The sequence below is a fragment of the Bufo bufo genome, chromosome 7 (genome assembly GCF_905171765.1).
Source record: "Bufo bufo chromosome 7, aBufBuf1.1, whole genome shotgun sequence".
Lineage (NCBI taxonomy): Eukaryota > Metazoa > Chordata > Amphibia > Anura > Bufonidae > Bufo > Bufo bufo.
The window spans coordinates 196,640,224-196,654,471 of record NC_053395.1 but is presented as its reverse complement, the minus strand read 5'-3'; the positions used below and the strand labels follow the sequence as shown (position 1 = coordinate 196,654,471).

Here is a 14,248-nt window from a genome sequence, read left to right as displayed (position 1 = left end):
CATGCATACGACCACGTCATGTTCTGCGGTCCGCAAAACACGGATGCCGGCCCCGTGAGTTCTGCAATTTGCAGGAACAGAACGGGCTGCCCATAATAAAAATGCCTATTCTTGTCTGCAAAACGGACAAGAATAGGACATGTTCTATCTTTTTTGCGGGGGCCACAGAATGGAGCAACGGATGCGGACAGCTCACGGAGTGCTGTCCGGATCTTTTGTGGCCCCATTGAAGTGAATGTACATAAGATTTGTGTCATTTCATACACTTTGCTAGTACGGTAACACACTTTGTTTTTTCCATGCAGAAAAAAACGCAACACGTGCAGGTGGCCTAAGTGTGGCGCACACAATGTGGATTTCGGGCGCTTTTTCTGCGCAGATTTACGTGTAGAAAATGACCAGCAAAGTGTATGAGATAAGATGACTCGTGTACACTTTGCTTTCTCCTTTTGTGCAGATATGGACCTGCCGTGTGGATTTAGAAATCTGCAACATGTCAATTGTTTGCGTGATTTTTGGTGCGGATTTCACCTTTTTTCAATGGAAGAGTGAGAACTGCGGCAAAACCACATCAAATCCAAAAATCGCAAGTAACAAATGTGGCTTTTGGTACGGAAACGCTCAGAAATCCTCACGTTTTTTGTGCGGGTATTCTGTTTTGAGCAGGTACTCTATGGTATTAGGGGGTCATTTATCAAACTGGTAGCAACCAATCAGATTCCACCTTTCATTTAGGACAGCTCGTTTGGAAAATAAAAGGAGGAATCTGATTGGTTGCTAGGGACAACTAAGCCAGTTCTACTCTACAGCAGTTTGATAAATGACCTCCTTAGGCCTCTTTCACACTTGCGTTGTCCGGATCCGGCGTGTACTCCACTTGCCGGAATTACACTCCGGATCCGGAAAAACGCAAGTGTACTGAAAGCATTTGAAGACGGAGCCGTCTTCCAAATGTGTTCAGTGTTACTATGGCACCCAGGACGCTATTAAAGTCCTGGTTGCCGTAGTAGTAGTGGGGAGCGGGGGAGCAGTATACTTACCGTCCGTGCGGCTCCCGGGGCGCTCCAGAATGACGTCAGAGCGCCCCATGCGCATGGATGACGTGATCCATGTGATCACATGATCCATGCGCTTGGGGCGCCCTGACGTCACTCTGGAGCGCCCCGGGAGCCGCACGGACGGTAAGTATGCTGCTCCCCCGCTCCCCACTACACTTTACCATGGCTGCCAGGACTTTAGCGTCCTGGCAGCCATGGTAACCATTCAGAAAAAGCTAAATGTCGGGTCCGGCAATGCGCCGAAACGACGTTTAGCTTAAGGCCGGATCCGGATCAATACCTTTCAATGGGCATTAATTCCGGATCCGGCCTTGCAGCAAGTGTTCCGGATTTTTGGCCGGAGCAAAAAGCGCAGCATGCTGCGGTATTTTCTCCGGCCAAAAAACGTTCCGTTCCGGAACTGAAGACATCCTGATGCATCCTGAACGGATTTCTCTCCATTCAGAATGCATTAGGATAATCCTGATCAGGATTCTTCCGGCATAGAGCCCCGACGACGGAACTCTATGCCGGAAGACAAGAACGCAAGTGTGAAAGAGCCCTTAGTCTTGGAGGCTATGGACACTTTTTACCATTTTTTTTATAGAAAAAATAAATAAATAAAAAATAATAAAATATTTTAACAACTTTACAAAATGTTACCCTTCTGTGTGTGCTGCTCCAGTGCTGACCTACGTGTTGTCATGCTTACAGACTACAAGCCCTTTGTCTAGTTGGTGAGCGCTTCCGTGGGGTTTCTCTCCGTGCCTCCGCACCGCAAAAAAATAGAACTTGTTTTATATTTATGCGATGCGGACGGATCACGGACCCTTTGAAGTTGAATGGGTCTCGATCCGTCACGGCAGCAAATTGCGGTCCCTAATGCATGGAACTGCTGATCAACGGCCGTGTGCGAGAGGCCTAAGAGTATTGCCGGAATTTTATATTTTAGATACAATGAGGAAATAAAAATTGGTTGTGCAAATAATCCTTAAATAGACCGTCCAGCCACCAAAAGAAAAGAAAATGCTAAAAAAAAAATACTACATTAATACATTTCAACGCCATTCCCATTCTGATAAGCCCCTTGCAGACGAACGTCGCGGATTAGGCCCGGATGCGTTGCGGGTGCGTTCATGGAAAATCGCGCGATTCCGCTAGCAAGTTCAGTGAGTTTTGTCTGTGATTGCATTCCGTTGTTCAGTTTTTTCCGCGCGGGTGCAATGCGTTTTAATGCGTTATGCACACACGTGATAAAAAACGGAATGTTTACTCACAACTAGTGTTGAGCGAACTTGTGTTTTAAGTTCGGCGTCTAAAGTTCGAGTTCAGGTTATCGAAGTATCCCGTTATGGATTCTAAATTCCGTTATGGTCCGTGGTAGCGGAATCCATAACGGGATACTTCGATAACCCGAACCCGAACTTTAGACGCCGAACTTAAAACACAAGTTCGGTCAACACTACTCACAACATCTCTTAGCAACCATCCGTGAAAATGGCATCGCATCCGTACTTGCTTGCCGATGCAATGCGATTTTCACGCAGACCCATTCACTTCTATGGGGCCGGCGTTGCGTGAAAAACGCAGAATATAGAACATGCTGCGATTTTCACACAACGCACAAGTGATGCGGTAAAAATAAAAAACGCTCATGTGCACAGCCCCATAGAAATGAATAGGTCGGGATTCACGTCACGCATTGCACCCGCGTGGAATACTCGCTCGTGTGAAAGGGGCCATACTTCCCGGGCTCCTGCGATGACATGTTGACATGGATATATCACCTCTGCGGTGCTGACACCAGTGGTCACACATCCATGTCATCGATGGAGCAAGAAGTGCAGAGACCAGCGCAGCATCCGGGAATGGCGGGGATTGATAAGGTATGTATGGCTTCTTATATCATTTTATAGCATTCTACTGTAAGTTTTTTTTTATATGTAAGTGGCTGGACAACCCCTTTAATGCTATTAGGGCTCATGCACACGACTGTATGTATTTTGCGGTCCACAAAAACACGGATCTGCAAAAAACACGGATGACGTCAGTGTGCATTCCGTATTTTGCGGAACGGAACAGCTGGCCCCTAATAGAACAGTCCTGTCCTTGTCTGTGATGCTGACAATAATAGGACATGTTCTATTTTTTTGCGGAATGAAAATATGGACATACGGGAAAGGAATGCACATAGAATAACTTCCGTTTTTTTTGCAGACCCATTGAAATGAATGGTTCTTCATAGGGTCCCAAAAAAAAAACGGAACAGACACGGAAAGAAAATATGTTCGTGTGCATGAGCCCTTCTAGACATGTGGCTAGGTGTATGACCCACTACTTACCAGACTGAGAACACTCGGAGTAGGACATCTCACATACGCTGCTCTCGCCTGTCACATCATGGCTGTCATTCTGCCGGTCAGTCACTTCAGAATGTGTGCTGTCATCTAGACAATTGCTTTTATGATTTGCAGGGTCCACATCCATTTCCTCAGCCCCATCTGTTTTGGAAGCAATACGGCTGTTAAAGGCTTGTAATCGTGAGATGTACGGGAAAGGGATAGCTGACAGCTACTGGAGATGTATGGGCAGCTTTAAACTGAATACCCAATATGGTCCACCACCAATGAGGCCAGGTGAGGCGATCGCCTCAGGCAGCACCAGGTAGGGGCAAGAGGGGGGGGGGGGCAGCCAATGGGCCATGGTCTGAAGAGAAGGGGTTAGGTTAAGAAATTGGCATGGGGGGGGCGCACAAGGGCTAGGTGCACCCCTGGGTCCGTCTAAGGTCGCGTTCACCTCTCCAGCAGCAGATCCGGCAGAGACAAACTTGCCGTATTTCTCCGTATCTGGCATTGCTGGATTCTATAGTTCGACGCCGGATCCCCATTGACAGTAACGAGGTCTGGCGGTGACCTGGCTGGGTTTCGGCCAGACAAAAGCCATTGCATGGACCGGTTTTGTGTCTGGTCGACAGCTGCCATTTGTGCCGGATCATTGAGGTGGTGAGGTGAGAATGTGGCCTTATTGATCTAGTGGGCGATTGGAAAGTTGGAGAAAAGGAAAACGGTACAGATATCATGTTACCTATAAATTCTTCATATGTGCCTCCCGTTAACTCTTTAATGAGCTCCATCCTTCCCAGCTGATTTAATATAGCCACAAACACTTTAAACCAGTCCTTCTTCTTAGTGATCCTGCTGAGAAGTTCCCTGTTGGCGTCAAAGGCGTTCTGTTTTCCATTTATCTGCAATAAATCATAGTAATACAGATGTAACAGGGAACTTCATTCACCCAAAAACTCATGTCATGCAGTCGAGGAGACTGGGTGAGAACCTTTGACTTGTCTGCACAGTGTGAACCTGGCTTAGGGTAAGGGATGTCATATACAGGCCACTAATGAGTGCAGAATGACCATGTTTAAAGAAAATGTCTCACCAAAAATGTTATCTGCCACCAGATATTTCATTTTTATATAACCAGTTTTTATTTTCTGATCGCAGATTTTTTTATTCTATTTCCTGAACATTATTATGGGGGCGGCCATCTTTGCTGAACTGTTCTGAACAGCATTTAGAAAGCATCAAGAAAATTGCTTTACGGCAGCCCCATGGGCCACAGACACAATGGTCAGGAGAGGACCTCAGTGACTTCTATGGGAGAGTTTTCTAGGCATGCTCTGTGTCCTGTGCAGAGGTCATTGTACAAAGAAAGAATAGATAAGCTCTGACATCACCTACTGTGAATGATGGATCCTGTCTTATCTATACACAGAGGTGATATATTAGAATTACAGATAAGCAGATAACTGCAGTAAATTGATCTGTACAGACCAAGAAGTTGCGCCTATTAGCTTTGTGGCCGGTTCAAAACCTGCAGGATTTTATGGTTTTTGTGTAAATATAGATTTTGACATGGAAAATAAAGCTATATACGTCCTATCTGCACATTCCCCATGCAGATAGCACGTATATAAACATTATGGCAACTCTTTAATCCAAGCGCTGCAAAGCGCTTGAATTAAAGCTTCTGCCCCTGCACTGCCGATGTCATGGACAATGCAGAGTCCAGTAATGCCGGCAAGGGACCAATTAGAGAGGTCCCTTGCCAGCAATCGCTCCGATTGCACAGACTAACCAATTGGATCGCTGCAGTGTAAAAGTGCCGGTTTTAGGCTCTGATCTGCACTCTGCAGATCAGAGCCTGAAATCAGGTACTATATGCTCCATGCCTCCAATCTGTGCCCCCAATATGTGAGCCCCCTGCCCCGATCTGTGCCCCCTTCTGTGCGCCCTGCCTCCAGCTTTGCCGGCCGTGCACTGTGTATGTGCCGGAAACTCTTCCCGCCTGCCCCTATCCATGGCCTCTGTCCTCATCCATGGCCTCTGCCCCCATCCATGGCCCCTGCCATCTGTGTCCCCTCCCCAGTTCTTACCTGTGCCCCCTTGTGCAGTGCCCCTGCTGTATCTGCTGGTGGCGCCTCTGTTCCTGAGACGCCGCCATCAACAGCGAGTGTCAGGTGTATGCTGACACTCTGCTGTAATCTCTTAGATGACGCTGTCAGCGGCATCCAAGGGGTTAACAGAGGGAGGGGGCTCCCTCTCTCAACCATCGGGCTGCAGCACTGCGATGGTAGCGACCTGATGGTTGTCATGGCCAGTGTTGCCATCTATCAGTGTAAAACTGATAGTATTACACTTTGCAATGCAAGAGCATTACAAAGTATAGTACAGCCATCAGCCCCACTGGATCTTCAAGATGATCATGGTACCAATCCTGCGTGGTGAACGCTGTAAAAAAATGTAAATAAACAGTGCCCGAATTGCTGTTTCTTTGCTTCACCTCCCAAAAATATTTAATAAAAAGTGATCAAAAAGTCATATGCATCTCAAAAATGATACCAATAAAATCTACAGCCCATCCCACTAAAAATAAGCCCTCAAACAACTTATGTTGATGGAAAAATAAAAAAGTTATGGGTCTTAAATTTTGGTGATGTAAAAAAAAATATATAAAGTATAATAAAAAGTGATTTTATGATTTAAAAGTGGTAGAAAATGAAAAAAAAACTATATCAGCCCACAGAATAAAATGATTGTATTAAATATACCACATGGAGAACCCCATGAAAAATAAAAATAAAAAACACTGACAGAAATGCAATTTTTGCCCGCTTCACCTCTTAAAAAAAATAATAAAAAGCCACATAGACCCCAAAATTGTACCAATAAAAATTACTGCCCATCCTGCAAAAAAATAAGCACTCACGGAGCAACATTGATGGAAAACGCTAAAAGTTATGGGTCTTCAATTTGGTGATGCAAAAAAAAAAAAGTTTCATAAAAAGTGATTTTATTATATAAAAGTGGTACAACATAAATAAAACAATATAATTTTGGAATACAACCATCTTATCAAGTATACCACATGGAGAACCCCATAAAAAATAAAAATAAAAAACCACTGGCAGAATTGAAATATTAGCCACTTCACCTAATAAAAATGAAATAAAAAGTGATCAAAAAGTCATATGGTACCCAAAAAAAAATGAGCCCTCACACAGCTCAGTCTACAAAAAAATAAAGAAGTTATGGCCCTTAAAATCTATTTCAGCAAATGTCATGTTAGAAAATGCAGATGCCTCTCCTTTCATTTTGAATTCTGCCGTCTGCTGATACAGCAGTTTACAACGACATATGGGGTGTTGCCGTATTCAGGAGAATATAGGTAACAAATTATGGGGTGAATTTTCTCCTGTTATCCATTGTTAAAGTGAAAAATTTGGGCTTTTTCGTGACTTTTTCTCGTAAAAATTATAATTTTTCGTTTTCACAGCCATGTGTTTCTAAATATTATGAAATGCCTCTGAGGTAAAAGTGGTCAGTAAACCTTTCAATTAGTTATTAGAGGGGTGTAGTTTCCAAAATGGAGTCATTTATGGGTGGTTTCTATTATGTAAGGACCTCAAAGGGACTTCAGAACTGAATTGGTCCTTGAAAGTCGGTTTTGAAAATGTTATAGAAAAGTTGAAAAATTGCTTTTTAAATTCTAAACCTTTTGGAGGGTTTCTACTGTAGGGGTGCCTTAGTGTGCCTTCAAACATGACATGACACTCAAAAGCCATTCCAGCAAATCTGCTCTCCAAAAACCATATGTTGCTCCTTTCCTTCTGAACCCTGCCGTGTGCCCATACAGCTGTTTACGAGCATAAATGGGGTGTTTCTGTAAACTGCAGAATCAGGGTAATAAATATTGGTTAGTTTTGCTGTTAACTCTTGCTGTGTTGGATTAAAATAAAAAATCTGCACAAAAACTGAAAATTGAAAATTTCACCTCCGTTTTTCTTTAATTCTTGTGGGACAGCTAATAGAGTTAACATAGGTTGTAAAACCTTTTTTAAGTAATTTGAGGGGTTTAGTTTCTAAAATGGGGTCATTTATGGGTGGTTTCTATTATGTAAGGACCTCAAAGTGACTTTAGAACTGAATTGGTCCTTGAAAAAGTCGGTTTTGAAAATTTTATAGAAAAGTTGAAAAATTGCTTCTTAAATTCTAAGCCTTCTAACAACCTTAAAAAAATAAAATGTGATTTTCAAAATCAGACATATAGGGAATTTTAAGTAAAAACTATCTAATGAGGTAACATTATCTGACTTTAATGCGTAGAAATTCGAATTTAGAAAATTACATTTTTTTCAAAATTTTCTGTAAATTTGGGATTTTTTATAATACAAAGGTAAAACTTATTGACGCAAATTTAGCCCTAACATTAAGTACGAGATGTCACGAGAAAACCATCTCAGACTGGCTTGGATAAATAAAAGTATTCCAAAGTTATTAGCACATAAAGTGACACATGTCAGATTTGCAAAATTAAGCCTGGTAACGAAGGTGAAAAATGGCTTGGTCTTGAAAGGGTTAAACATAAAAACGGTATTTAAACAATAGGTCATTTTCTGATGACCCATTCACTTTAAGAGGGCTTTCACATGGGCTAATGTAAAAAGAATGGGGGATGAATGATAGTTATTACGATCATTCCTCCACCTTTCAGTTTGCATGTTGTCGGAATCACATCCCTTGTATACGGATTGGCCATAGACCTTACAGGGAAATTTCCCGGTGAGCCGATGACCAGGGGGCCCCCTGAGCCCGTCTCACGGCTGCCCAGTGGAAGTTTTCCGGGATGTATTTTGTGCTGCTGGCAGTATTTTGTGATGGTCTGTGGTATTTGGCTCTGTTGGGGTGGTATAATGTGCCACAGTATGGTATTGCTGGCCCTGCCTTCCATCAATTTGGACCCGACTACAAAACAGGGCCACTTTTAGTATATTTTCCAGGGCCACTTTAAGTACCCAGTCCGCCCCTGCTTGTGTCTATGAGGCTTTAGTGTGCATTAATAGACATAAAATAGTGTACAAAGCAAAATTTATTTGCACATGGCGCCACCTGCTGGTCATTGTGTATATTGCAGTTGGCAATTAAAAATAAAATAAAAACACAACTACTGTACTGTACCAACTCAATAAGAAAGTGCTTTTGCTTCTCACAGGGGATTTCTCAGAAGAATAACTTTGTCACATAATTACAGGATATTTAAAAATTTTAAAGTGCCTGATCCGTGGGGCTCTCACAACTGGGACCAACACTGATCACAAGAATGGAGGTCTACTTGGATGGAGCAGCATTCGAGTAGAGCTTCTCCACTCAAGTTTCTATGGAACTGATTGAGATAGCTGAATACAGAGCTCAACCATCCCTGTCAGGCCCATAGACTATGTATAGTCTGCTCTATTCAACCTTGGGGAGGGGGAATACAAAAAAAAAAAAAAAAAATCAGATGGCAATGTGGATTCCCATTGAAAACAATCAGGCATAGATATTAGTGTAGAATGTGAGTCTAAATTTGTCTGTGTGAATACGTTAGTAAAGGTACAGGAAATAATTAGGAATATTATATTGTCCGTGGTACAGAAATTAAAATGTGGTCATGTGAAATTATTATATATGGCAGGATAACCACCCCACAGTCACAGCTCAGCTATCCTTCACCCTTCACATTCAGCTTGCTGCCCGAGTTCTATATCCAAATACCCTGCTCAAGGCAGAATGGCTTCTTGTCTCCCCCTGGCACCCAGCATACGGCCCACCAGCCCCGCTAGTTACCGCCCTGCTTCTAATCTCAACTCAAAAACTAAGGGCTCATGCACACAAACGTATTTTCTTTCCGCGTCTGTTCGTTTTTTGGCGGACCGTATGCGGAACCATTCATTTCAATGGGTCCGCAAAAAAAACATAAGTTACTCCGTGTGCATTCCGTTTCCGTATGTCTGTTCCGCCCAAAAAATAGTCCTATTATTGTCCGCATTACGGACAAGGATAGTACTGTTCTATTTGGGGCCAGCTGTTCTGTTCCTCAAAATACAGAATGCACACGGATGACATCTGTATTTTTTACAGCTCCATTTTTTGCAGACCGCAAAATACATACGGTCGTGTGCGCGAGCCCTAAGAATCCCGCCCTCATTTGAAATCCCGTTTTCTGAGGTTGGTGAGCAGTTATGTTTATAGGCCTAGGTTAAAAAATAAATAAAATAAAAAGCAAAAACAAGTCATTTTGACCATTTTGTAAATATAGAAATACTATTATGCACATGTATATAAATACTGTATGTGTTATGTAAATATATTACCCATTCTGAGTAACATTATCTTTCATACTCCACTCACACTAAAAGCTGCATTTAAAGAAGTTCCCAGAATTATAATATTGACAGCCTATCCTTAGTTAATTCATGGTTGATCTGGCACAGCGCCATGCATTTGGCAGTGGCTGTGCCTGGCATTACAACTACCTGCAGCTCAGTCCTATAGAAGTGAATGGGACAGAACTGCACTACAAGGTACAGACACTATCAAAGGTGCGGCACTCTACCTGGTAATCAATGAAGGGGACTCGCTGATCAGTAGGGGCGCCAGGAGTTTGAACTTCAGTGATCTGATATGGATAGTCTATCCAAGGATAGGCCATCAAAACTGTAGTCCTAGAAAACCCCTTTAAAGGGGTTGTTCCACTATGACAACTGACACCACAAGATAGGGGATAAGTGTCTCCCAGTGGTCAGACCCCAATCAGAAGAATGGGGGTTCAGTGGTCCCCATCTGAATGGAGCGCGACCTCGCATGTGCACTGACGCTCAATTCAGCTCTATGGGGCTGCCTGGGTTTGCCAAGTAGTCTCATACAGCTGTATGGAGCGACGGACATGCATGTCTGTCACTCCATTCAAATAGGGTGCATGGGCCGCCGTAGGCCCCAACTGTTGCACCCCCTGCCGATCAGACACTAAGGCTCGGATATGGCAGTGAAAATACAGCCAAGTCACAGCCATGTCTCAGGTGTGAGTCACATGTTGCGCACAACTTACATTGAAGTCAATGGAGTAAAAATCTTGTTGCGTGACATATGTCTGTGTGCCAGAATGGGACAACCCCTTTAAGGCTAAGACTACATGGCAACAGAAAAGTCTCTTGTACTGCTGGTCAGTGGTGTTGCAATGCAATATACTGCGACGTAACTGTTGCAAGAAATCCAAACTTTTTCTCAATATAAGGCCTCATGCACATGACCGTTGTTGTGTTCCGTGTCCGTTGTTCCGTTTTCCGTGATTTTCTGCGGACCCATTGACTTTTAATGGGTCCGTTGAAACTCGGATAATGCACCGTTTGTCATCCGCGTCCGTGATCTGTGTTTCCAGTCCGTCCAAAAAATATGACCTGTCCTATTTTTTTCACGGACAACGGTTCGCGGACCCATTCAAGTCAATGGGTCCGTGAAAAAACACGGAGGCACACAAGATTGTCATCCGCATCCGTGCGTCCGCGTCCGTTTTTTTCCTATCATTTTCAAGGCAAACTTGACTTAGATTTTTTTTTCACTTTTGATGTCTGGTGATCCTCCAAAAATCCCCCCCACAGTGCCCCGTCCCTTAAAATTGAACTTCCACAGCAGCCCACCCCCTTAACTTTGACCTTTACAGCAGCCTTCCCCTTTAACAGTGACTTTCACAGCATACCACCCCCTTGACAGTGATCTACACAGGGGCCCATCCCCTTAACAGTGGCCTTTACTGGATCGGGGCGTCTCCTTTTGAACAGCTCACTCTAAGACGGCAGTACTGTACTGTCTGAGTGTGAGCTGCAGGGAGAAAGTCACCCCCTCCCATCCCTGCAGCTGACAGAAGTTAATTTTTAAATTCATTTTTTCAATCCCTGTCAGCTGAGGAGTGGAGGGGTTGTGGCCTAGCCAGATCAGGGGCGTGGCTTAGCGGGACCTAGAAGTTGATTTTTAACTTCATTTTTTCAATCTCAGCCAGCTGAGTGGGAGGGGGTGTGGCCTAACCGGTTCGGGGGCACGTCCTTTTGAACAGCTCACTCTAAGACAGCAGCACTGTGCTGTCTGAGTTTAAGCTGCAGGAAGAAAGTCACCCTCCCTCCCACCTCTGCTGCTGACAGAAGTTGATTTTTACCTTCATTTTTTCAATCCCTGTCAGCTGAGGAGTGGGAGGGGCGTGGCCTAACCAGATCTGGGCGTGGCTTAGCAAGACCTAGAAGTTAATTTTTAACTTCATTTTTTCAATCTCATTCGGCTGAGGAGTGGGAGGGGCGTGGCCTAACCAGATCGGGGCGTGTCCTTTTGAGCAGCTCACTCTAAGACAGCAGCACTGTGCTGTCTGAGTGTAAGCTGCAGGGAGAAAGTCACCCTCCCTCCCACTCCTGCAGCTGATAGAAGTTTATTTTTACCTTCATTTTTTCAATCCCCTTCGGCTCAGGAGTGGGAGGGCGTGGCCTAACCAGATCAGGGCCGTGGCTTAGTGGGACCTGGGGGTGGGGTTTTAAGTCTTTTGAGGTTGGACATATTGTGGCAGGGGGCGTGTCTGGGCTCCTTACTGCAACAGTGATGCCCCTCTGGGCACCTTACTGGCTCATTTGCATACCAAATAAACTAGATTTTCAGAGGATAAAAACATCTATTGCTAGAACAAAGGCACATCTGGAAATAAGGTACTAAGTGCTATTAGGCCATGGCTTTACTGGTGACAGATTTCCTTAAAGCTCTCCTACAGCAGTGAAGATAAATGGCTGGGTTGTTATGGAAACCTGGAGTAAAACTGTGTATGTGGAGACTGGAGGACCTGCGAGCTTCTATTGGCTGATAATGGTCATGTGACCAAGCTTCTATTGGCTCATGCATTTTTTTGGGAATATCTCAGGAACGGTACGTCCTAGAGAGCTAAGACCTGGTCTAAAACCTTCCCAGACACCTGATGTACCTGTGTGCCAAATTTCGTGATTGTCAATGCGACGGTGCAGATTCCTTTAGCGGACACACACTCAGCTTTATATATTAGATGACATATAAGTCAAAGGAACATTGAATGTACTGTTCAACTTTTGAAAAACTCAATAAAAAGTATGTTTAAAAAAAAATTAAAAAAAAATAAAAGGAGACGTGACTATTTTTACATCTAAAATAGTCACAAGTCCCTTAATAAATGGCCCCCATGAAGTCAGCAATATGTACTAGCAGTTTCATTCTAACAAAATTCTGAGTTTAACTTTGGATGTGATTGGAGAAGAAAGCACCATCATGTACAAAGTTCAAAATTAGTACAAGAGAAGCAAGCAAAATGGATCGACCCTTGATGTAGGCAGAAATACAAGAAAAACAACAACATATAATTGCTTCAATTTATCCTGTATCACTGAAAATCTGTCTAGTTATGCAGCAATACGGTATATTGCTCTACAACAGGCATGCTCAACCTGCGGCCCTCCAGCTGTTGCAAAACTACAACTCCCAGCAAGCCTACAGCAGGGCATTGTGGGAGTTGTAGTTTTACAACAGCTGGAGGGCCGCAGGTTGAGCATGCCTGCTCTACAGCAACAGATTCTGCAGCAGCAATACCTAATGAACGCACCAGTGCAGGGGTCAGCGACCTCCGCCACTCCAGCTGTTGTAAAACCTACAATTCCCAGAATGCTCCATTCACTTTTATGGAGGTTCTGAGAACAGCTGAGCAAGTGTGCACGCTGAGAGTTGTAGTTTCGCAAACCGCTGGACTAGCTGCACTACTTGGACAATTTCCCTTACTCCAAATAAAAAAAAGAAGAAGTTACAAAAACTCACAATGTCCGCGTCCTCCTGGCTGCATATTTCTTTACTGAGGCAGATCGCTGTCGTCTCTTTAGGCTCCAGTTTTTTAAGCAGTCTTGGAGATAGCCAAGAAATCAGTTTCTCGCAGTAGTCGTACTTGGCCTCTTTTTGGGGGGGTGGTAGGTTTTCGGGGCTCAGGTACATTTCAGCTTGGGTACATTCTGCCTCCCTGACAGCAGTGACAAACTCTTCAAACCAATTGGGCCTCCTGGTTTCTGATAAGAGCCGATCCAAGAGCATTCTGGCGGCCTCCTGGTTCTCGGTGGCAGCTCTGGCTCTTAATACTTCTTTAAACTCCTGATCCAGACTGTGCATGTAGTCCAGCACCGGTATCACCTGGATGTGGCTGCAGATCCTGGATCTGAACATGACTATCATGTTTTCATGGATCTCGTTGCTGTTGTCTTGCTGCATAGTTGCTTTTCGGCAAAGCTGACGCGACCCTTTTCGGCAAAGCTGACGCGACCCTGTAGAAGCTTGTGTCTTCTTCTCTCCTGCTGTGCAGATAATACCGTCTCATGCATGCACTGCAGTATTGGAGTCTGTCTTCCTGATCTTCCCCCTCCCAGTTTATATAGAACTGGAAGTCTGGTTTCAGTTTCGTTTCTCTGTTCTATTATCTCAAAAGTCCTGCCCTGCTCTCTCAGCTGGGGCTTTCACTCGCTGCTGCGTCACAAGCTGGAAACTAAAACTGCCTGAGGGCGAAGAGAAGGGATCAGTTTCTATTCTGATCCATAAATGATACATCATAAAGACACATTTACATGGGCAGAGCAGGCAATTATTAGTAACGAACCACTCTTTCCTGATAATTGCCTGCTCGAGGGGAGAGGTGCATTCACATGCAGTAATCCCTCATTCCCATAGGGAGTCATTGGGGTTCATTTACGAAGACCAGCTTTTTATGCCAGTCTTTAACTCCCCTTGTGCACTAGCTTTGCTGGCGGATGATGCTCCTAATTTATGATGAGGCGTGCGCCTCATAAATAGGCACACCTT

The 14,248-nt window shown here is 44.1% G+C and overlaps 1 protein-coding gene across 2 annotated transcripts in view; it reads right to left on the bottom strand.

Moving 5' to 3' along the window:
• Positions 1-13,796, bottom strand: part of IFIH1 (interferon induced with helicase C domain 1) — a 58,193-nt gene extending 44,397 nt beyond the window's left edge. The window contains exons 1-3 of one of the 2 annotated variants that reach the window (XM_040439249.1): positions 13,223-13,796; positions 4,122-4,281; positions 3,380-3,538 (exon numbers count right to left, since the gene is read on the bottom strand). In XM_040439249.1, the coding sequence (XP_040295183.1) occupies positions 3,380-3,538; positions 4,122-4,281; positions 13,223-13,663 (760 nt within the window). In that variant the 5' untranslated portion in view covers positions 13,664-13,796. The remainder of the gene's footprint in view (positions 1-3,379; positions 3,539-4,121; positions 4,282-13,222) is intronic. The other variant, XM_040439250.1, reaches the window with a different exon arrangement.
• Between the last annotated feature and the right edge of the window lie 452 nt (positions 13,797-14,248).